At 36.9% G+C, this 24413-nt stretch overlaps 1 protein-coding gene across 2 annotated transcripts; it reads right to left on the bottom strand.

Moving 5' to 3' along the window:
- Positions 1-204: 204 nt before the first annotated feature.
- Positions 205-24413, bottom strand: trpv4 (transient receptor potential cation channel, subfamily V, member 4). 2 transcript variants are annotated; one of them, XM_082170230.1, is made up of 17 exons: positions 24225-24413; positions 20625-20730; positions 18456-18895; positions 16948-17123; positions 14694-14846; positions 12705-12845; positions 8699-8997; positions 8420-8599; positions 7962-8120; positions 6859-6951; positions 6556-6629; positions 5895-6060; positions 4823-4889; positions 4427-4731; positions 2513-2640; positions 2303-2415; positions 205-2022 (listed from the first exon to the last, which is right to left on the bottom strand). In XM_082170230.1, the coding sequence occupies exons 2-17, from the start codon at positions 20631-20633 to the stop codon at positions 1910-1912; spliced, it is 2616 nt and encodes an 871-aa protein (XP_082026356.1). In that variant the 5' UTR covers positions 20634-20730; positions 24225-24413; the 3' UTR covers positions 205-1909. The 2 variants fall into 2 exon arrangements, with proteins under 2 accessions (XP_082026356.1, XP_082026357.1); XM_082170231.1 differs by having other exon boundaries at positions 18456-18892.

Here is a 24413-nt window from a genome sequence, read left to right as displayed (position 1 = left end):
TTTATGACTTGATTATGTGTGCAGTTTTATGAACACATATACAAAACTGTTAAAATTGCTATTTATTCGAGAAAAACTTTAAGACTTGTAAATAAATGTTAGTAATCAGTAAATGCAAATTACATTTAGATTTTAAATCAGTTTTTATGAGCTGAAGCTGAATTGGGACACATTCAATTTAAAACACATTAAGAATATCATTGATGATATTTCATGAGTTTATTGAAAACGTTTTAGAGCTATTACTAGATGATGCAAAAGAACTGCTGAAACAAACTTCATTACAAATATAGTCTGTATCGAAAGAACTTCTCATCACTAAAGCAGAACTAGAACACATTGTTTTTCTAATGTCAAGCCAAGTAGGATTGCTACAGATTCTTCAGATTAAGACAAGACTGGTGTGCTTATAAAGGGGACTGAAGTAATGAATTTTAGTTCTTTCCATTACATATTTGAGGTCAGATTAATTTGTCTTAAACAGAGAGAAAAAATTAAGGAAACAAATTAAATTATTTAAATATACAATAAGTAGGCTAGAAATTAAAATAATCATCTGAAAGAGCAGCGTTGTCTTATTTGCAGAGAGTAAGAGTGGGCGAATCAAAATCTCTTTATTGCTGATGAACAAAAATCTCTGAGTGTTGGAATTATTAGCACATCCGATTTAGGACATAAAATAATGTGTTCATGAACAGCAGCATCAAACATCTAACATACTCGCAAGATAATACCGGCTATCAAGAATATATTAGCATCTATTTCTGTACATTCTTCTGATACCTAATCTATACTTAGTGTCTACTGTATAAATAAAGGATATTTAAAATGACCAGAGTGTGGAAATCAGGCCTTTAAACAAAATCAACACACAGAATCCTATTCCAGTTCATGGACTTCAGAAATAATGCAAAAAGACCTAAAAGCATTGAAATGGTCAGTTTCTTAAAAAAGAAAAAAAATGACATTATTTATCAATCATGTGCAATAAACTACAGCATATAGGACAATGCCTTTTGTTCTCTGTAAAAAAAAACAGTATATACAATATATTAAAAATACGTGCCAACAGAAAAATGAAGTTACCCTACAAAATGTGCCATTTTGTCTCTTGGCATGGGTTTACCATTGAAATAAGAAACTGAACCAGTCATTACCAGTATCACACCAATGAAGTCACACTATTGCCAGCATACTGAGGTGAAAATAGCATACTGCTGCTGTCTGGCATTGTGCACACTCCTGGTGTGGGTGCCACATCTGTTTTCTGCATGACCTTTATTACAAAACAAAGCCAAAGGCCAAAACAGAGCAGCATTTTTTTGTCTTTCCATTATGGTTGGGCAATATAACAAAAGAATAACAATAAGATTTTTCATTAAAAAGACCATACTTTATCACAAGGCACATTTAACACTGTTGTAATCTTATTGATTAAAATATAACCTTTTCCATGTAATAAAAAAAAAAAAAAAAAAATGTCAGCAAAAATCAACAGAGACATCCAAGACCCTGTGGAGTGTTTTCGTTTTTTTCTGGATCAATATATCCACTTTTTGTTTATAAAATAAAAATGATCAAATCTGTTTAGAGAATCTATTGCACACACCATGAAAAATACTATAATAACAACTATATTTTCTAACATATCTCTCTAGCAACAATATGGATTGACCTACAAATCAAAAGTGTTCCTGAGTGTATCATGGGTCCACATATACATGTAAAATACCATCATCATCCAAAAAAAAGAGGATATTTTCATACCTCATAATATATAGAGCTGTTCTCCCAATAGTGATTAAATACTATAGAACTATTGTCAGCTTTAATAAAATACATAATTGGCCGGTAAAAAAAAAAAAGTTTCAATGGATTGTCGCCCTTTGAAGTCCTTTAGCGTTCAGCTTTAGCTTTCAGACTTATGTCTGTGTCTGCCTGTGAGAGGCTCCATCTCTACGGTGTGATCTCTGGAGCTCCTGTTCAGGTCAACCACTCTCGGGACGACCGTGGACCAGCGATCTGTTGGTGCAGTGGAGAGAAATTGTGTTTGTTAGTTGATTCTTGAAACAATTTTCTCTGTATTTTTTTCTCTCTAACAAATTGGGAAAAAATTGTGCCCAGAAGTCACCGTGGACCAGCGATCTGTTGGTGCAGTGGAGAGAAATTGCGTTTATTTTATTGTTTTTTTTACTAATTTGGGAACAAATTGTGCCCAGAAGTCATAAAATAAAATTCTAAAGAAGCATAACGTGTTGATGTGATTGTGGATGTGAAAAATCCTGCCAGCTCATTTACCGACCTCTTCGAAGGCCCCGTCCACCCTGCGTTTGTTCGTAATAGACTTTCTGGCCCGGATCCTCATTTATGATCCCTAGATTTTGATTCCAATGGGACCACTTAACCTCGTCCACCCTATAGCATGGAAAATGAAGGCCCATAACTCTGGTAAATGACTTGAAGGGTTATGCTGTAATTGAATGAATGAGTAGTGGATATCTTGTAGTTGTACCTGAAGCACCAGCGTTTGTCCGGCGTTCCATCCAAGCCCTTGCCGACAGTAACCATCTCTCCAACCCGGAAAGACCTCCGCAGACACACTGGGAAGGACCGCTCAATGTCTAGGATAGTAGTGGCCCACTGACACAAACAGAAGGAAAATTACATGTTGGAGATGAAAGGCATTTATAACTTAAGTTAAAGGAAGTTAAAGGGATAGTTCACTTTGAAATACATTTTTGGTATGTTTTAGCTTACCTCAAGGGCATCCAAGATGTAGGTGTCTTTTTTTCCACAGTAGTTTCAATTTTGATATTTTTAGGTCAAACCGTTCTTGTCTGTCAGTCATATAATGCAGGTCTATGGTCACCACCTCAAAGAGCATGCACAGAGTCCAAATTAAAACAATTCCCCGTCATCCAAATTAAACAATTCCCCATCGTAAGTACACATTGATGGCCTAAGACACGAAACGAGCGGTTTGTGTGAGAAAACGAACAGTATTTATATCGTTTTTACCACTTATACACAGCCATGTCGAAGTGATCTGATCTGACGTGTACGCAGACTGGTGCATAGATATATACACACTAGATGTCGCCTTGTCTACGGCAGTTCATTGGAACGAATGTCTTTAAGGCGACATCTAGTGTATATATCTATGCACCAGTCTGCGTACACGTCAGATCAGATCACTTCGACATGGCTGTGTATAAGAGGTAAAAACGATATAAATACTGTTCGTTTTCTCACACAAACCGCTCGTTTCGTGTCTTAGGCCATCAATGTGTACTTACGATGGGGAATTGTTTAATTTGGACGACGGGGAATTGTTTTAATTTGGACTCTGTGCTTGCTCTTTGAGATAATGACCATAGACCTGCATTATATGACTGACAGACAAGAACGGTTTGACCTAAAAATATCAAAATTGAAACTACACCTACAAAAAGACACCTACATCTTGGATGCCCTTGAGGTAAGCTAAAACATACCAAAAATGTATTTCAAAGTGAACTATCCCTTTAAAGGGATACCTCACATCGATTAGCATTAAGCTTTGTATCAGTAGAAACCCGGTAGTATTTTCGTATGACCGTGCTTCCCTCCCTAAAGTCCCCCTGAGACGAGAGATTTCTGTATTGTGTGTCTGGAAAAAAACCTCTGATGACACAAAAATCGTCATTTTGCGTCATCAGAGGCTTTTTTGGCCAGAGGCTAGAGACTACAGTCAGTAGGAGGAGCTAGGACCCATAGGGGGTGGGAGTCAACTAGTAGCCTAGTTGTATAATTTCTTCCGATACTGCCCTCTGTAACCGGTAGGCGTGGCTTGGGAGTGGCTTCGTAGGGCAGCGAAGCAAGTGCATTCTGGGAGTCTTTCATCCACATGAGCCAAAAATACATTTTCTGGCTTTTCTCAGTCTAGAAAGCACCAACTTCTAAAATAATTTCACATTTCTACTACATAAATGACCAAATTTAAATACACATTCATCTTTCCAGCGGTGAAATATCCCTTTAACAAAAAATGTAAGTGACTTCCTGTCTGATGGGCATCAAATTAAACCATGGCAACAACAACTTGAAGGAATAGTTCAACCAAAAACTATCATTATTTACACTATCTCCTATGTCATTCCAACCTAGCATTTTTTCTTCCTTCCAAGAAAAAAACAAAAGGAGATTTGTAATGGAAGTGTATGATGACTCGTATTGACAAAAAGGATACAAAATACAAAAGTCGTTTGGAGCTTTTATGATACTTTTATGTGCTTTGCCATTTCAAATCTCAGACTTTTTGTCTTAAATTTCTTGTGTTCCAAAGAGGCATTAAAATAATATGGGATTGGAATGACGTAAAGGTGAGGAATTGATTTCCATTTTGGGTCAAATGACCACAAAACAACAGCCTGCCGCAGTTTCTCACCTGCAGTTTCCAGATCTTCTTGCTCTCTTTGGACACCTGTCCCACTGTCTCCCCCATCAAAGCGATTAACATGTTGAGTAACAGGACGAAGGTGAGAATAATGTAGGTGACCAGGAGAATGAGGAAGACCGCGGGATACTGTGCGCCTTTCAACATGTTGTCCAGCTCTCCAATGCCTATGGTCAGCTTAAACAGGTCCAATAGGAATTCGCTGAAGGTGTTCGTATCTCGGCATTCTGGGTATTTGAGGCAGTCATCCTTGCATGTCTCCTCATCAGGGCAGATGGTCAGAAGTGAGACTAATGCTGGTGCGGAATACAAAAATAAATTGTCAGTCACTAATCACAGCGAATATACCATAAAATACCAATAATTTAAGTGTTATTACTAGAATACCTGATGCATAGCCAATCATGAAAAGCACATAGACCAGCAGGAACCGGAACAAATCTTTGATGAGAATCTGAACAAAATATCAAAATTGAAGACATGATGAGTAAGCATAATTACACGAACAATATGAGAGGACAGTAGACCGGCAAGCATGCTAATTATTCCAAGGGTTGTATGTGGTTCCCAGCTGTGATGTAGTCATTACTGGAAACAACAGCTTATATGCTTAACTATGGAGATTTGCTGCTGAACTTAACAAGCAGGCCAATGTTGTCTAATTCAAGAAGATAGGATTTACAAATAACATCTTAGCCTAAAAAAAAAAGAAGTGATTGTTGGGGGATAATACAACACTATATACAGACATGAATACGTTTCATCAGTATAGCACACTATTGGTAACTTATTTACATGTGTCATTTTGACATTTTCATTGGACCTTACTAAGAATTAAAAATTCTCTCTCTCTCTTTCATAAATATATATACATACACATACACACACAGTATATACAAGCTTGGGGACAGATTTAGATTTCATTTCTTTAAGATTTTTTTTTCAGCAAACATGCATTAAACTGATCAAAAGTGATTTTTGTACAGACATTTATAATCATACAAAAATTCCATTTCAAATAAATGTTGTTCTTTTCATCTTTCTGCTCATTAAAGAATACTGTACAATGGTTTCCTCTAAAATTTTAAGCAGCACAACTGTTTTCAACATCGATAATAATAAGAAATGTTTCATCAGCTCCAAATCAGAATATTAGAATGATTTCTGAAGGATCATGTGACTGAAGACTGGACAGCTTTGTTATAACAGGATTAATGACATTTTAAGGTATATTAAAATAGAAAACAGTTATTTTAAACTTAATATTTCACAATGTTACTGTTTTACTGTATGTTTGATTAAATAAATGCAGCCTTGATGAGTACAAGAGATTTCATTTGTTTTATGCTAAATAAACTGATTTGTTTCAAGACTTGACAATTCACAAAGATATTTGAAGAGAAACTGATTTCACAATTTACAATCATTGAATTAAATGTATACAGTGCTTAATTCATACCTTCTGAATCATGATACTGTAAGTTCCAGTGAGTTTAAGACCTCTGGTAAAATAGAGGGTGTTCATCCAACCTAGAACTAGAGCAAACACCATCACAGACACGTAGGCTTCAATCCCTGACAGGTACAGCGCTGCGCTCACCAGCACCAGCACGGAGTAGATGAAGCTGACACAAGGAAACACAAAGGATTGGTCAGCAAGGAATGTACAGTACTTGTCATCAAATACTTCAACTAATAAGGTTACCATTTGCTTTGAGTTTACTGGCGACAAATTGGCAGCTCAAAACTGATAACTAAACATGTTGTGGCCTCTGGCTACTTTCGTATTTTGTTACTTTGAAGGTTAGAGAACGTCTTTGAATCCTTATTTGCCTCTGTTGCTGAGTTTCATTATGTAAGATTTGCTTTTCAAATGTAAAATGCCTCACTGGTTTAGCAATGCCACATATTAATTATAATTAACATAAACATATCGTTGAACTGCAGTCATCTTTGCTGAGATTGTGCTGTTTTTATGCAAGGAGATTAACTATTAAAACATGCCAAGAAAGGGGTTTTGGAATTAATTAGACAGCTCAATTAAAAAGAGGGAGAAAATCGCCTTAAGGAAAGACATTGAGAGTAAAGGAAGACACAAAGAACGGGACCGAGTGTCTTACTAGAGAAGTTGAAAGGATCCATCAATAAATAAAGAATTCACCCCCGGGCATTTCTTCAGGAAAAGGTCCTTAATCTAAATCAGGAGAGAAAACCAAGAAATGCTGCTCAAGATATTTAGTGCTAGCTAAAGAGGAAAGATACGGCAACCAAAAGAAAACAGAAAGAACGTTAAGAGTGAATTTGGGTAGCACAACACACTGTAAGAAACATACACACCAGTGTTCTTTCAGCAAGCTGAGATGGATCTTAAAAATGAAAAAACTGTATTACAAGTAGTATGTTATTGCGTATGTAAAGCTTACATTTGTTACGAAGAAAAAGACTCCAGATGCCACTGTTATGATCTCCCCTGCCAAACGCACCTTGTCTGTAGTGGTGTTGTAGGCGTAAGGGGGCTGTGGAGGAATAAGATTTAGGAATCAACTACAGACCTGTTCATTCCCAGAATGCATCTCCACCACATTGGACTCTCTTTCACACAGGAGGACCCATGTGGTAAAAAAAGCAATTCGTCTCTATTCAAACCAAAAACATGAACATCCACACGTACACTATCGTTCCCCAAAAAATTCGCTGTTTTTGAAAGAAGTCTCTTATGGTCACCAAGGCTGCATTTATTTGATCAAAAAATGGTAACACTATATTTTACAGTGTCCTTGTTACACATTACATGCAGTTACTATAGTAATTACTATAAATATCATTTCATGCAACTAACCTTAACCACACCCCAATTCTTACCCTATAATAAGAACATGTAGGTATTTATTATTACTCAGTACTTAAATATATAATTACACTGTAACACGGACACCTTAAAATAAAGTGAAACCAAAAAAAGTGTTACATAAACCTTACCCTTCAGAAATCATTTAAATATGCTGATTTGGTACTCAAACACATTTATTATTATTATTGCGCTGCTTAATATTTTTTGTGGAAACCATGTTTTTTTCCCAGGATTCTTTGATCGATAGAAAGTACAAAATAATAGCATTTATTTGAAATATAATTATTTTGTAACGTTATAAATGTCTTTACTGTCGCTTTTGATCAATTTATTGCATCCTTGCTGAATAAAAGTATTAAAAAAAAAGAAATTTAAGAAAAAAAAGAAAAGAAAATCGAACTAACACCCAACTTTTGAACAGTGGTGTACATCCTGTACAGATAATATATGGAGAAGATGGACTACTCATGGAAAAATAAATGGAAGAAAGATTAATATAGCCACTGGTTTTGAGCTAACGAAGCTGAATTTATAATCCCATTGTTTTTGTGTTTTGACTGGCGAATTGAGCAAACAGAAGAACTACTAATATGACTGGAGATTAGGGGACAAAGGCCATGATGGCCCCTGACTGAGTGAACGGACTTGTCTTAAAGGGACTTAGACTGTACTCACTTTTCCCACTGATGGGCGATAATAGGCCACAAGAGTGAAGATGATCATGGTGACAAGGTAGGAAACCACACTGATGTAGAAGGTCACAGCAGCAAACTTCTGCCACTTGGCCCTCAGCAGCTCATTTATCGGTTCCACCGCCAACATCTCGTGGCGATTCTGAGGGTCCAACCAATAAAGCATGTCAGAAAGATAAACACAGAAATAGCCACCAACATCATGAGTTTCTTAATGATTGTTATTTGTATATATTGTTATACAATTTCCATAAATGCTATACATGTATGCTATTCTATACATTTATTATGACTTGCACAAGTTTATGTCTCATCATCCAACTTCCACTGTTTTCCTGCAAGGCCTCTAAATCACACACGTGATAACATCACAAAATATGGAGCACCATACAGTGCACACACAGTCTATCTTCCACATCCTTTGTCTATCCACATATTCACCTCAATCTTGCTGTTATAGACGAGTATCTCCAGAACAGAGACTTCCTCGCCGCAGGTATCCAGGGAAGACAGATCATACAGGTTGGAGTAAACGGGTCCATAAGCCCAGTCCTTAAATTTACGGGAGAAATGCCGAGCCTCCTCATCTTTTATCTCTCTCCGGATGATGTGCTGGAACACCTGTGGAGAAAAAACTTTTGGTTTGCTTTGCCATTTCCTACCATGCATTCCCAATGCAAGTCCGTAAAGCTGCATTGCTGGTATAAAGCAGTCTCCTACCCCAATTTTGCCCAGCTTGGCGGCCATCATGAGAGGCGACATGCCGTCATTGTTGAGCACATTCTCCAGGTTGCAGTCTGGGTAGAGTTTGGCACAATTAATGAGCAAAAGGTCGTACATCTTTGTGACAAACCGTGTGTTGTCCCGAGTGTTGTCAGCAATATGGACCAGGGCGTGCAGAACTGTGTTTCCCTTCGAGTCCTGTCTCCGCATATCTGCCTTCTTGTGGCTATTCTCGGTCAGGTAACGCACCATGTCTGGTTGGTTGGTACAAGCTGCGAGTGAGAGAGGCAGCTCACCTGTACAATGAGAAAGAGACAACATAAACACTTTCAGTTGTCAATTTTTCTATATCCTAATTCATTTTTACATATACTACCTTTCAAAAATTGGGGTCAGTAAGATTATAATACTGTCTTTCAGCAAGGACACATTACATTTATCAACAGTGAAAAAATAAATGCCGTTTTATAATAATTAATTCATTTTCTTCAACAAGGACACATTAAATTGATTAAAGGACTTTTACTATATATTTGAAATAAATTCTGTTCCTTTGAACTTTCTATTCATCAAATAACCCTGAAAAAAAGGCTTCAAGATTTCCAGAATAATATTAAGCAGCATAACTGCTTTCAACATTGATAATAATAATAAGAAGAAATGTTTTTTTGAGCACCAAATCAGCATATTAGAGTGATTTCTGAAGGATCGTGTGACACTGAACATTAATTAATTCAGCTTTGCATCACAGAATAAATTACATTTTAAAATATATTCATATAGAAAACAGTTATCTTTAATTGTAATAATATTTCACAATATTACTTTATCAAATAAATGCAGCCTTGATGAGCATTACAGACTTTAAAACATTAAAAATGTTTTAATTTTTGAATGCTACTGTATTTAGTAGATACTTATCGAATGCATCATTTTAGTATTTTCCCTGAAAAACTAAAAAAGATCAGTTTAGACTAGAATTATGGGTTATCCTGGTCGTTGACCGTTATGATCTGATAAATCTGGTTGCAAAAGGAAGTCTTGCTGGTTAAGCAAGTTAAAAGCCTGATGGGGACCAGAATACCAACACTGTCGACCAATTGGTCCTATGGAGATATTTCCCGCCTGCCCAGCTATTAGACTACAACTTCCAGATGTTCCATTTATCATTTCCCTTTATTAAACCCCCCGATGAAGAAATACAATTAGCCTCTAAAGTCAATCAGCCCTTTGCAGGGCTCACATAACAAATGTGCTTTGATCTAAATGTCACCATTGGTATCCAGTGCTCAATTAGTGCTCGTCTCATGAGAACCATCTCAAATAGGAAAACCAAACCGAGAGACTTGAGAGTGAGCTGTTGCCAGGGGTGACAGATTATTTTCATGTCACTTCTTATAGAAACGCTTCCCTCTCATTGATTTGCACGCGCTCAGAGAGCGGTTAGTGTGACTGCTAAATCACATTAGCTGTCAGTGCTCTCAGGTTGGCGCTCACGTCACCGGGAAGCTCCGCGGCGAATGACTCCCTTCGTGCTCAGATCAGGGGGGATTAAACACTGACAGCCGTGTCTAATACAAATGAAAATAATTTACAGGTGAATAAAAGAGAGATGGAGACTCCTGGCAGGGCACCAGAAAAGATAATCCTATTCTGTCATCCTTGGATTATTTTAAAATAGTTTTGCACCTTTCAATCAGCTCCAAAGCAGACGTCTTGTTTTGTGGTTTGAAAATTGCGAGATGTAAATGAGGTTCATGAAAAGGGAATTCAAATTCTCAGCTTGATTTTATTACAAAATCCCAGTTTTGTAACCACTGACGTCCTGGGAGGATAAACTAGAATAGTTTAGATTAGAATATTTATCATGACAAAAGAAACGGCGGGACATCGGATTTTATACCTTAGGAAGTCATTACAAAGTTTACAAAGACAAGCACAATAAGATCAGGAACATGAATTAAAGTAAATAGGGTCAATTTTGACAGACCTGTAGTAACACACTCTGGTCAACAGGAGGCAGAATGTGTTCAGGCAATTTTTTTTATATACTTCAGAACATCATCAGGCCTCCTAAATATAAGACCTTTTTACTGTATTTTCCATTGCAAACACAGAGGCTCCTTTCACTCTCTTACATCCTTAGTACATCCAGCACTTGTTTTATTTGTGACATAATGTCTTGTTGGTTTTCTTCTAAGCTCCAGAAACCGTCTTACCCACAGCTAAACATTTCATCAAAGTTCAAATCAAATCAATGTGTTTTTTAAGGTGCTTTATAAATAAACTGTGTACCAAAGTGCTGTACAATTTCAAAAGGATTAGATAAAACACTGTAAAATACAAGGAAAGAAATAATACAATATAAAAGTGAAAAAAATAATACTAATAACACTAATATAAACATCAAATCAAAGCCTAACGGCCCTTACAAAGTAGCAAAGGCCTCATCAAACAAATATATGCCTTAAGATATATTAATGAATGCATAAACTGTGTAATACTCCTCACATTTGCCAAACATAGCACAAAAGGGAGGATTTTAGGAAAAAGGAAAGAAAATCACCTGATGTTACAATGGGAACCATTGGGTTTATAAATGTATTGTTTATTTATTGGCAAAGTCATGAATGCTAGGCTGCTGATGCTAACTGTCTCATAAAGAAGAATTACAGGTCAAGACCTCTAGGAAATCGCTTTAATCTCCCTTCAATTTCTTTAAAAATGTGGACATACTGTACCTTTTACTCAACAAAGCTCAATTTATTTAATCAAAAATATATTAAAAACAGTAATATTGTGAAATATTATAACAGCAATTACTATTTTAATATACATTTTAAATTTGAGTAAGTATAAGTTCTTTTGAACAGTAGTGTAACTAGTGAGCGAGTGACTGATAAAACAGAAAATGGAGCCTCCCACACATAACGTTGGGAGTAAACGCTCCAGCATGTTGTAATGAGGTTAGTAGTTTATCATTGGACCAAATGTTTCAGAACAGAGCATTAAAAGCATGTAATATACAGTATGAAAGAGCAGAGTGGTCTGGATACGTTCTTGATATATCCTGCACAATACTCTGAAAATACACTCAGATTGCAAATATATTTAACAATATTAAACTATATTCCTTATCACTCACTTTTAAAAGGTTAGTTCACCCAAAAATGAAAATTCTGTCATTAATTACTCACCCTCATGTCGTTCCAAACCCATAAGACTTTCGTTCATCTTCAGAACACAAATGAAGATTTTTTTAATGAAATCTGAGAGCTTCCTGTCCCTCCGTTGACATCTACACAACTACACTTTGACGCTTCAAGAAGTTCCTAAAGAGGTCGTAAAACTAATCCACATGAATTGAGCGGTTTAGTCCAAATTTTCTGAAGAGACACAATCGCTTTATATGATGAACAGATTGACTTTAGGCTTTAATTCACATATAAACATTCATCAACTCACACATCAGTTGTGGTAAACAGAAGCTCAAGCATGTTCGCTTGACGTGCGAGAACCAATGAGGTTCATTCTCGTGTGTTACCGCAGCACGTTTGAGCGTCCGCAAGAACCAATGAGGTTTGTTCTCGCACGTCAAGCAGGTTCGGTTGAGCTTCTGTTTATGTTTGCTGATCAATGTTTATATGGGAATAAAAGCCTAAATTAAATTTGTGAATAAAAGCCTAAATTAAATCTGTTCATCATATAAAGCGATTGTGTCTCTTCAGAAAATTTGGACTAAACCGCTCAATTCATGTGGATTAGTTTTATGATCTCTTTATTAACTTTTTGGAGCATCAAAGTGGTATTTGCGTAGCCGTAAATGTCAACGGTGGGACAGGAAGCTCTCAGATTTCATCAAAAAGATCTTCATTTGTGCTCTAAACAGGTTTAGTACTACATAAGGGTGAGTAATTAAGGACAGAATTTCCATCTTTTTGGGTGAACTAACCCTTGAAGATGGTTTAAAGCTACAGAACAAAACCAGAATCAACAAACTCACCAAAGTAGAAGTATCCACCCTCCTCTCTGGGCTGGAAGAATCGGCCCCTGGCCTGGGCATGAACATCAGCCCCCTTCTCCACCAGAAGCTCCACATACTGTTTGCATCGTCGCTCTATGGCGATATGCAGCGCCATCTGACCTACACACACGCCACATTTTTATTGTAAATAATCAGAAGTTCATCATATGATAATGAATTGACCATAAAATCAAAACCAAAGCACTCTGTGACATTACAGGAAAACTGATATCTATGATACATCTTATCAGACAGAGCAGCGGGAAGCAGCATGATATTATTAGATACTGACACTGTCAACTTATTTTTCACAAGAGGAAGTACTGTAATATGAAAATAAGATAATACAGCCTATGTTATGTGCAGAGCCTGTAGTTTTGCATTGAGTGTTCGTGTGAAATGACATAAGAAAAACAGTTTCCAATGGAGACTAGAGTTAACTATATTTATTTTTTATTGTCCTCAACTAATAAAGATTTCCTGACTTAAAGTCTAAGTTTAAGGAAGTATTTTATCATACACTTGGCTAAACTAAGAAAGGAATAACCTTAAATAATGTGATTTTAGTAGTCCAGTGCATCTCTATGGGTTTTGGCAGTGGGTCTACAAAAGAAAATCTGTTGACATACAGAATTAGGTTATCTGACACTGGCTCGAGGACTGGAATTAAATCTGGCAAACAAACTGAACCAATGTGTGAGTGATTGTTTCCTGAGGAAATTAGAGGCAGACTAAACAAGGTCTGCTTTAAGTACATTATTGTGTATTTTGAGAACTTCCCGGTATTAATAATACCGCCATCACAAACCTGTCATTTACAGCATTTGAAGGATTAAAAGTAAATAAAAATGAAAATTAGGTTTAAATAGAAGTCTACAGCCAGAACATAAATAAAAATGAAATGATTTTAATATGTACAGTATTTATAATGCACTAGCATTCAAAAGGTTGAAAATGTTTTATGTTTTAAAAGAAGTCTCTTCTGCTCACTCAAAATACACTAAAACCAGTAATATTGTGAAATAGTATTACAATTTAAAATGACTGATATTATTCTCAAATGTAGTTTATTCCTGTGATGACAAAGCTGAATTTGTAGCATCATTACATTTTCAGTGTCACATGATCCTTCAGAAATCATTATAATATGCTAATTTGCTGCTCAAGAAAAATTGATCATCATCAATGTTGAAAACAGCTGCGCACCTTAATTTTAGTGGAAACCATGATACATTTTTTTTAAGGATTCTTTGATGAACAGAAAGTTTAACAGAACAGCACTTTATTTGAAATAGAAATACATTTGTAACAATGTAAAAGTCATTAAATCTATTTGAATCACTTGTAATCGATTTAATGTGTCCTTGCTGAATAAAATAATTAATTTCTATAAATGTATAATATATAAATATTTTTTATATTCTGGCCTTTTATCACTTTAATTGATATAGAAGGGGAAAAAAATGACATGAACTGGACGGTCACCCGCATGAATACAAGTTCAATGTATCTCAGCTGCTAGACCATAGTGCTGGAAATGTAAACATTAATCTTTTTTGTATCAGAGGGAAAGGAACGTTTATGTACTGTATCGGGTGTGGCACTGGCAAATTCAAATGCCCTAAACCTAGAGAGGTAACAGAGGAACAACGTTAAATTCAGCAGTGTTTGTGAGGACTCTTTGTACTGAACAGGGTGGAGACTGCAGGAAACCCATCGTCAACTCTGGGGTAACTTCTCTAACATTGAGCTCAGTCAGAAGCGCATGTGAAACTCCACCGTTGTGCTCATATTTCATTAACCTGCTCAGGGTGGTGCTGGAAGCTGCTCAGAGTAAATGTTAGCTTATGCCACACTAAAGATTTTGGAAACTTTTAAGACAAATTACGCCTGAAACTGGTCCTAACGGCTGATTTTTATTTGTATGAGTGTTGAATCTGGTCAGTTTTTAGTGGTTGGAGGACTCACCCCTATAATACACATCTCTAAAGGGTGTGTTGATGAACTCTCGGAGGCTTCCTGTCTGTTCAGCAATGTCCAACAACACAGGGATTGTGTCATTGTGACCATTGTGCAGGTTCAGAAGTGCTTTTGGTAGACACGTCTTCCCTGTAGAAGGTTCTAAAGAAAGTAGAGAGAAGAACACCAGAGTTGTACATTTTATTCTGTATGAAATTCTGGCTCAGTGTCCCTAAGGTATCATCCAGAAAGTGCAAATTTTAGGAGTGGTCCCTTAGAAAAGTACGAAGTAGGTGACAATTTACACGTCAGGGTTTAATAATTAACATTAGGGGTTTGTTCTAATTGCTAATCCAAGACATGAAAGTAATGTCAATGTTTTCCTTTCTTTCATCAAGGCATCACATTTTCCTCTAGTTTCCAAAACCTGATTTGCTTTACTCATGGGTCAGTTTAAATTTAGCCAGAGTTGTCTTTTTGATCCCCTCAAACAGAATCCTTCATTCCATTTGTGACAGTTTGCTGTGATTTCTCACTACTCTCTGTTGAGTTTGCTTGACACTTTGAGGCAGGATGTAAACAGAGGACCCCACCTTGCAGGGTTCACATCAGCTTATATAATAGCCTAACAATTGAACCATGAGGGAAAGGGGTTGCGACAACATTCGATATTTAGAGACACAACCCCGCTGATTTCTCATGTATAATAAATCAGGGCTTTTTCTTTTTAATAAAAAAGTGAGATCATTATTAAAGCAAGTCTTAATAATAGATTATTACTCACATAAAACAGTTAAGAACAGTGTACAGTAGTTTAATAATTTTCCAGTTTGTATTCTAGACAGCAAACCTAAACATACACCCATTGCTCTTCACTCATAAGCCCCTTTCACACAGAGATTTCGGAAAATAAACTGATAATGTGACCCGGGATCGTGTGATTTTGGTTCAGCCAGTGTGAATCAGGATGTGACATGTTTGCAGAATTTTTTTTGTCCTTCCTTTGTTCCTTGAACACAAATTTTCATCTTTGTTAATGTGCAACGTTAACGTTGATCTTCATTTAAAAACCCCGGTCGAATAGTCGCATGATAACTACGTCATTGCGACGACACACATCTATGGCACAACCCTTATGGCATTGGTCCTGCCTTTTGTTCACACAGGGCAAGTTCCAGGACTGATCCCAGCAATGTTACTAGGTCCTCATAATAAATATATATAATTTGTGCACACCCAATAGCTTCAAAAATCCAAATTATGGGGGCAAAGAGATTCTTTGAAGCCTTACTATCTCCCATAGGTGTATTAGACGTAATGGAGGAAGTAGAAGTAACAAGGTATGAACTACATAATTTCATGAATTCAACAAGCCAAACTTTTGAAGGAATCAAGGAAGAACATTGAGGACTTAAGTTGACTACTTTGCAGAATAGACTTGCATTGGACCAACTGACTGCAGCACAGGGAGGAGTCTGTACAATAGTTGGAACCACCTGCACCTACAATATCATGAGAATAATGAAGAGATTAGAAAGTAGGGAAGTAGGTGAAGAAGGCTGGTGGGAAGGGATGACCGGAATGTTTGCGAAAGTAGAACATTGCGTGATCATGGTAATAGTTATTGTTTTGTTTGCATTCATTTTGCTTTGCCTTTGGCCATGTATCATGTCAGCAGTCCAACAGGCTGTGAAGACCACCGTGGGAGCAACAAGACGATACACAGCAGTAAATTAGAATGAAATGTTTGACATTACAAATGTTTGACATTACATTTGTTTGCATTATATGTCCAGGTCCTACAACTGTAGAAAAGAGCCTTAGCATTAAAATGCAAAAGTGATGCAAACACCTGGTAAGTCATAAATGACTTAAAGTGGCCATTGTTAAAAAAAGTGTTTGCACTTATTGTACTCTGTGTTTTTCCACTGTGCGTGAGTGCATCGCATAATATACCAAATATGGAGTCTTTTCTGTATAATTGTTTTTGTCACACTTCATCTATATCAAGGTTGTGGTTCATTTACACCTTTTCTTGTATGCACATACATAGTATATAAGCTGAAGGACTTCAATAAAGATTTGTCTTGAGTGAACTACACTTCTGTGTCTGCGTCATTCTTGGTCCCTGATCAGTGTCACTCTCTGTGTCTTTGATTCAATAAAGAAGATTCATAATTATTTAACACAATTATATGACAATTTTCTGTGATCAACGCTCTGTGTGAAAGGGGCTATAGACTAATCCATTCCCAGAATGCACCTTTGAACTCCTCATCTGTCAGCCTCTTTTCACTTGACTGAAGATACTGCAGGAGACCATCCAGAGCTCTTGGATCTGCTCGAGATACAGCTTCAAACAACAGCCAGCGGTTGAAGACTTTAAAAACAGGGGGCTCTGGGGATCCCTCGTCACATGACATCTCAATCTCGGCCTTCCTGCAGGGGGAAATAAGCGCTTTTAAAATTATGACTCCAGTTAAACGTGCTCCAGTCAAAAGTATGTTAAGTCTCTAATTTGTATCCTAAACCGTAAATCTGACATTTATTGAATTGCAAGACATGGCTGATCATGATGTAATATGGCTTCCTTAATAAGGGGGTGACTTGTTTTTTTAGGCAACTGACTAGTCTTCATCTGTGAAGCGAGTGTGTGATCATTTTACACATCTGTAAAAAGCATTATTACGATTTTTTAGCAGAAACATTACTTGGTGCACTTTTAAACATGCAATGTATATTACAAATATAAAATTGCACATGGGCATTAAAAAAAACTTGAAGTACCACCCTACCTGGCTTGAACTTCATACTTCTTAAGTCACAGTGGACTAAGAAAAAACTTCCATAAATAAGTCTCTGTACTCAGGAAAAACTGACTGCCTAACTGACCTCAACATAAACATTACTCCATAAGTATTAATGGAAACACCAACAGACATTCAGTTGCCCCACTGTGCATGATCAAGAGTGTAAAACCATGAGTAGACTGTCCAAAAGTGACACTAGACAATCCGTAAACCATTCAGATCTGATCATCGTCTCACCTCAATTACAAAGCAAGAAGATGATTCCTCTATGGCTTTTCTTAATTGAAGATTTAACACATTGCAAAGAGTTATTTCATATTAAGCACTACTCAATCCTCAGTCTGCACTCTGTCACCCAGTAAACAATGTGTCCATCTGTTTATGGCAGTGGCATTCCTGCTCACTTGCACACGCACAAGGTACATGTACAAAGAATAAACACTTCACTTCACAATTTAGTTATTTATATAAATGTAAAATATTATTGTATTATATTATATTAATTATATTATATTATATTATATTATATTATATTATATTATATTATATTATATTATATAGTCATTTGGGTTTTAATTTGGTTTTAAAAACACTAAACTGATGCCCACCCTGCATTTATTGTAAGGGAAACAGCAACTTTTAATGAGTAGAATGCAAATGATCTGCAGAAGCTGCAAACTTAATCGGACAGACAGACGACTGAAGTTTACATATGTGAATGAGTGATTTAAAATTTAAAAAGATAAAAATCTCAATGGGCAAGATATTGTATATTATCCAAGAAGCATTTTCGCTGTGGTTTAGTGGTTAGTGCATGTGCTTAGTTAATAAAAGATTGATTCCAACATCTTTCTCATCTCTTTTCCCCTATCTACCAATAATTTCCTGTGCCCTTTGCATTATTGTATCAATAAAAGTGGCAAAAATAAAACAAAAATAGGTAAAAGCTCCTGTCTCTCACCCCCGTGGAAGCTTCTTCCTGCGTTTTTTGTGGTTGTTGATCTCCCTACATGTGCCGTAGTCAAACAGGGAGTCCATAGGTGCTTTCTTAGGCCCTGGTGCCCCTGGATATTCAGACATGGTGGACTCAAGAAGGTCCATGGGTTTAGGAACTCCCTTTTTAAAGGCCCCTGGGAACCTAATCCGTGTGTTCTGCTTGTTGTCAGTCTGTTGTCCAGGTCGAGTTGAATCCTGGGGCGAGTCTTGGGTTGGCTGTGATCCATCATCATTGTCCAGTAGTTCTGCCAGTGAAGACATAGGGAAGTTGGGATCCCCGTCCGCCAAAATGTCCTTACCCTCTGACGAGTCCTGAACAGCAGTCCCGGACGGTGAGGAGACAGAGTTTGATTCGGTCATGGCCAGGCGATAGCGCTTTAGTAGAGTGGAAGCGGAGAAACCCTGCTGTAAAGTCAAAAATGGAGTGAGTGGACTTTAAACACAAGACAAAGCAATTACTCTGGAACATGTGCTAGTGCATGTTCTCTACATCAGAACCTCTGTAAATTGATCATTTAAATGGAAAATAATTAAAATAGCTGTTAGGCAACTCAACTGTCTCAACCAGTATGTCATAATTTAATAATTGCTTACTTAAAGGAACTTGTCTAGGGCTTTGGAAACAATCTAAAATTATACTATTACTTATAATGGTCAAATTCACCAACTGCAGGTCAATTAGTATCTACTTGAAACTTGATCATTTATTGTCCTGGTTTAATCTTATAAATCTTATTATTCAGCATGTATGGTAGGAAAAGGCATTGCTGCTTCCATTAAATGTTGGTTATAACCAGTGTTAGAGAACTCTGAACGTAAGGAGATGGGATACAGCTTAGGTCTCTCAGTTCACCTTGAGCAAATCCACTTCAGCACGAACAGAACCCAATACTGAAAACATTGCAGGAGAGATGCATTCAAGAAAGAAAGAAAAACATTCCTGGAATAAATCTGCACTGGACTGTGAAATCAAGGAAATATTTTATTCCTGAATGCACAAGAAATATGAACATGCATTCCAGAAATAAGGCTCCTGGAATAATTTTACCCTGTTGGTACTACCAGAACACCTTATGAGCCTGGCCTTCCTTCCTCCCTCCCTCTCTCTCCTAACAGTGTGGGATGTTAGCAGAGAAAGTAATTATTTAATTAGTTCAACAAGGTGTGCTTCTTGTGTTTCTGAAGAGATCTCTCCCAGGTAGGTTCACCTCTCTAACTGAGTCATGGCTGCTCACTTTTCCACTTTGTGTGCCCTTCAAAAGGATGAGGACTCCATCTCAGGCACAAACTGAGATGGAATAAACGACACCATCGTTACTGTTCGTATCACTCTGTGTTCAAGTGGTGAGGAAGCCTCCGCAGCTGAAATTCAGTAATAGGTGTTTTGTTTCAGGCATGCTGTAAATGGTAGACCAATCCCAAAAGAATGGGCCATCTGACCAATCAGAGCAGAGTAGGCTTGTAGAAAGGAGGGGTTTAGAGAGACTGAATCTTCAAATGAACCGTTTTCAGACTCTTTGAGAAATGAGTGATATGAAATGTATATTATGAGAAAATTAAAGTACTTTTTGACCTTGGATGCATGTAAACCTATTGTAGGAGAGCTCAAAAACTAAATTATGAACCTTTAAAATAGCATAATAGGGGCACTTTAATATATTTTTTTGTTTATGACGCCCTTTTAAATTGCAGCGAAGAACTTGCTGGATGTATCAGCTCAAGGATGTTTTCATGACATTGATTGCAAACAGTCCAAATAGCTTTTTCTTTTTCTTCTTTCTTACGGTTTTTGTACGCAAGAGTTGGCATCGGTGTTGAGATCTCTTACCAAATATCTGCTGTAACTTTGGGCTCTTAATCAAAAGCATTTCTTACGAAAGCCTTAAACAATTTAGCAAGACACTTTTGCAGTGTAAAGATGGCTTAAATAAAGCTTTAAGTCAGACTTGTTTTATAAACCATTTATTTATACATTCTATTCTTTGTTTCTTTAACATATCAATCATACCATTCTTTTGAGAAGAAAAACAACATGAATGTACTACAGAATACCTCACTGGTATTGGAAGTGTCCAGTAGCTTCAATACTCTGAATCTATAGACATAAATACATAAAGATACATATGCTACTTACTTCAGTCATTGCTTGTATACTATGTGTACTTCCCAAATGTCAATGTCCCCCGTACTCCTAGGGGGAGCTGGAAAGTGTCAGGGGGTCTGCAGGGGCCCAAACAAAGCTAAAAAAATAAATAAAATAAAAAGTCAGAACACAACAGTCAAACTGAAGCTCGACAAGAAACATGCTGCTGTCTACTGTCCCACATCCCCACAATATTCCCAAAGCTTCTGAAACCACTCATCATTTACACCTGGCTCATATTTCCTGTTTATGTATAAATACTCAGTTAGCACATATACACATTATGAAATCTTGCCAGTTCTGGGAGTTAATTTGTCTACTGTGGTTTTGTCCTCTTGGTTTTCTGCCCCACCCTCTTGTAGTTTGGGATTTTGCTTTAGATTTGTTGCATGTGTTCTGAAGTGCCTTTGATCTCTGGGATTTTGATCGTCTGGTCCTATTGGTTTGAACTTACATTGTACTTTGAATTGTGTTCGTTTTTATTCTCTATCCTACTTCAGTACCTTGAATCAACATACGTGATGTAATTTGATATCATATGATGAATTATTTTTTATCATCTGTACATACTGATGCCAATGCCAGCTATTATATTATATTATAATATATATATATATAGAGAGAGAGAGAGAGAGAAAGAGAGAGAGAGGGATAACAAATACAGAAAAATATTGTGGAATATTATTACAATTTAAAATAATAAAATATATTTTAAAATGTAATATATTTCTTTGGTGGCAAAAATGAATGAATATTTTTTTTAAATAATATGACGTTGATTTGGTGCTCACGAAACATTTCTTATTATCAAAATTTAAAACTATTGTGCTGAAAAGCAACAGCATTTATTTAAAATAGAATTTGCAGTAAAAGTCTTTGTTGTCATAACAAATTTTATGTATCCTTGATGAATAAAAGTACTAATTTCTTTAAAAAACGAATCTAACTGACTTGCTTTTGAACGGTAGTTAACATTTCATATTAACATTTAGGTACAAATGTGATATATTTTGGTGCCGCTGTCATTTAATGTTTTGATCCAAGACACTTTCTCACAGCTGGGGGAAATGATGCCCCTATTCATCCCTTATATCCTGTACAAGCCTATACACACACTCCACTCCCACTCCAAAACCTTTGTCCACATGTCACAATCTATTGTGGGATTCATCTCAGTCCTAAACTGATTCTCTCATTTCCCAGAACAGGCGTGACTCACACTCCCTCTGTCTCCTATTCTCTTCCCAGTTCAAGAGGGAAGTCTACTATTGCATCGAATTAAGTCCAAACTCCTGAGGCAATGAACGATGACTTCATCAAAGAACCACCGTTGCTGACGTTGCATTTAATTCCAGTGCTGTTTAAAAGAACAGTTCATCCAAAAGTCTGTCATCGTTTTCTTAGTCATAGTTTTTCAAAACTGAGTTTCTTGCTTTCTTGGAATACAAAAGAAGAAATTTTTCAGAACATTCAAACTGCTCTTTCCCATTCAACTAAAATATAAAGTAACAAGGGGCTGTCATGCACCAACATTTGTTGTGGACCATGACAAAAAGACAACCGTCGTGGTTAAACCAAGAAGATAAATAAAATAAAATAAACTGGTGGTGTTGCAATACTGATAGATAAAGGTAATCACTCAAAAATATTTTTAAATTATTACAATAATTTAAAGAAAATTAAAAATGGTCAAGCAATAATTTTTTTACTCATGAAGACACATTGTTCCAAGTTTGATGGCCATGACTAAACGCTGTGACCAAGTGTAAAGACCAAGAATTAATACGATTTAAGAGCTATGGCAGAGACGACGATTTTTTATTTATAATATTTTATACACAAGCCCACAGCTCATATTTTGGCAATCTGAAACAGTGTCAGCTTCCAGGTTTCTGTTTTTCTGATTGTCTGTGAGCTCATCACCACAAGAACAACCACTGGTCCTGTTCAGGCATGTCTGAGACGCTCCACAACTGCTCTGAGAGGGCAGTCTGAGGACGTTTAAGAGTACTTCCAAAAGTCTACATGTAACAATTACTTTAAGCAGTCAGAGTCCCATATTTTGAGCAGTCAGAGTGTTTGATGGACACTTTTTTTAGCTTAATCTTACACCCAGTCGGAGGATATCAAACATGTATGATATTGCGAGCCGATTTAAGAACACGCATACTCCAACCTTGAAATGTGTCCTCCGAAGGCAGCATTTATCAGTTTTCGGACGCAGCCATTACCTGTCTGAAACTTCCCTACTATACTGAAGGCAAAAAACAGTATGTGACAAAATAAGTATGTCTAAATTCACAGTACTCATAAAAGAGTAGGCATAAAGTATGACCTACTATTTCTGGAGAGATTCTGAAGTGTGCATACAATGGACATTTTACTATCCCATGAGGCCACGGAAGAGGATTTGTGAATTGCAGTGAAGCAACACACCTGCCACTGTTAGGTCACGTGATAATGACAATATGGCTAATGTAGTACGTCCAGATAATATTCATACTACACACATTCATACTATATAAAACGTACTTTTTTAGCGTTTGCGAAGTAATTATTTAAAATAAGTACCTACTCAAGAGAGTATGCGATTTCGGACGCAGCCATGGTTTTCATTTGTCATGAGTCTCTTCGCAACAAGCTGCATGTTTGTGTTTGGAATTAATTTAAAGTCTGGTAGAGTGTGATCCTCAGTCGCCAAGTGTTTTAACTTTTACAATCTGTTCAGATTTTAAAAGTCGTGTAGTGTAGTACACCACCGAGCTGTTCCCCAAGCTAAGTTTTCATCTGCCCCTCATGTTTGCTTAAGCGGATGATGGAAAATCTAACACAAACCCCCACAGTTACTGCCTCTGGCCTGGCAAGCGCTATCCAAATACTGTCTACAGCAGTACCTCTACTCTGACCCGAGTCCAATACAGTCCATTATCACCACAAAGAGTGAAAGCAGAACAGTGGAAAGGTTTTGATAAGCTCTGATAACATGGGAGCATGATGGCCTAAGTCATTTTACTGTGTTTTGGGAATTGGAGGAAGCGCTGGTGGTGCATCAAACCATGTAACTGGGAGACCTAATAAGAAACGCAACAGATGGAGAAAAAGTCAACCCTATCAACATAGCATTAGATAACAGCTGGAAATGACAAAATCCATCTCCATGGCCTCAGAGGAAGATCTAGACTTCCTTTTCCGTGTCACAAGGTCTCCAAAGAGCCAAACAGCTGTGATCGAACTAGAGATGAGGTTGTGGGAAAAATTAATTTGATTCAAAGAGCATCCAGTGCTGGTTTTGCTGACATAGTTGAGCGCATGAAATGACTGTAAAACTTTTAACTTATAAAAGCAAAATAATAACCTTGATCAACAGATGTGCATGTCAAACACACAGAGCGTCTATGTGGATATTAACAACACTGTGATTTGGAGATAATCAGGCAGTGGGGAGAGGAAGTTCTGGACATTTTTAAGTGTTACTTTTTCATCTGAATGGTTATCAATTGCTTTAACTTGTTCTAAATTGATCTGAAATATCTCTCACCCCTTCGTACAACACTGGACCAGAAGTCATAGAAGAAGAAAAAAGTTGCTCACCCGTACAGAAGTAGCCTAACGTTACTGCTAGACGTTTCTTCTTACAATCAGTAGTTATTCCGTTTATGAGGTCAGATTCCTACATGCATTGCTCAGGTGGAATCCGTATCCCTTTGTCGGAAACTTTAGAATTCCGCACAAGTGTTTCAAACGGACAGGAGAAGTAGTGTTTTGATTCCCCACCGCCCA

Source organism: Leuciscus leuciscus (genome assembly GCF_965113295.1).
Source record: "Leuciscus leuciscus genome assembly, chromosome: 5".
In the NCBI taxonomy this organism is placed as follows: Eukaryota; Metazoa; Chordata; class Actinopteri; order Cypriniformes; family Leuciscidae; genus Leuciscus; species Leuciscus leuciscus.
This window is presented reverse-complemented; position numbering and strand designations above follow the sequence as displayed.

Bases quoted from the DNA above. Each gene is read 5' to 3' on its own strand.
- trpv4 (XM_082170230.1), bottom strand. The intron at 14,847-16,947 runs GTGCATTCTGGG...TACTTTCTTTAG, and splicing joins GACAGATGAGGAGTTCAAAG to AACCTTCTACAGGGAAGACG. The intron at 8,998-12,704 runs GTGAGTTTGTTG...CTCATTGTACAG, and splicing joins GGGTGGATACTTCTACTTTG to GTGAGCTGCCTCTCTCACTC.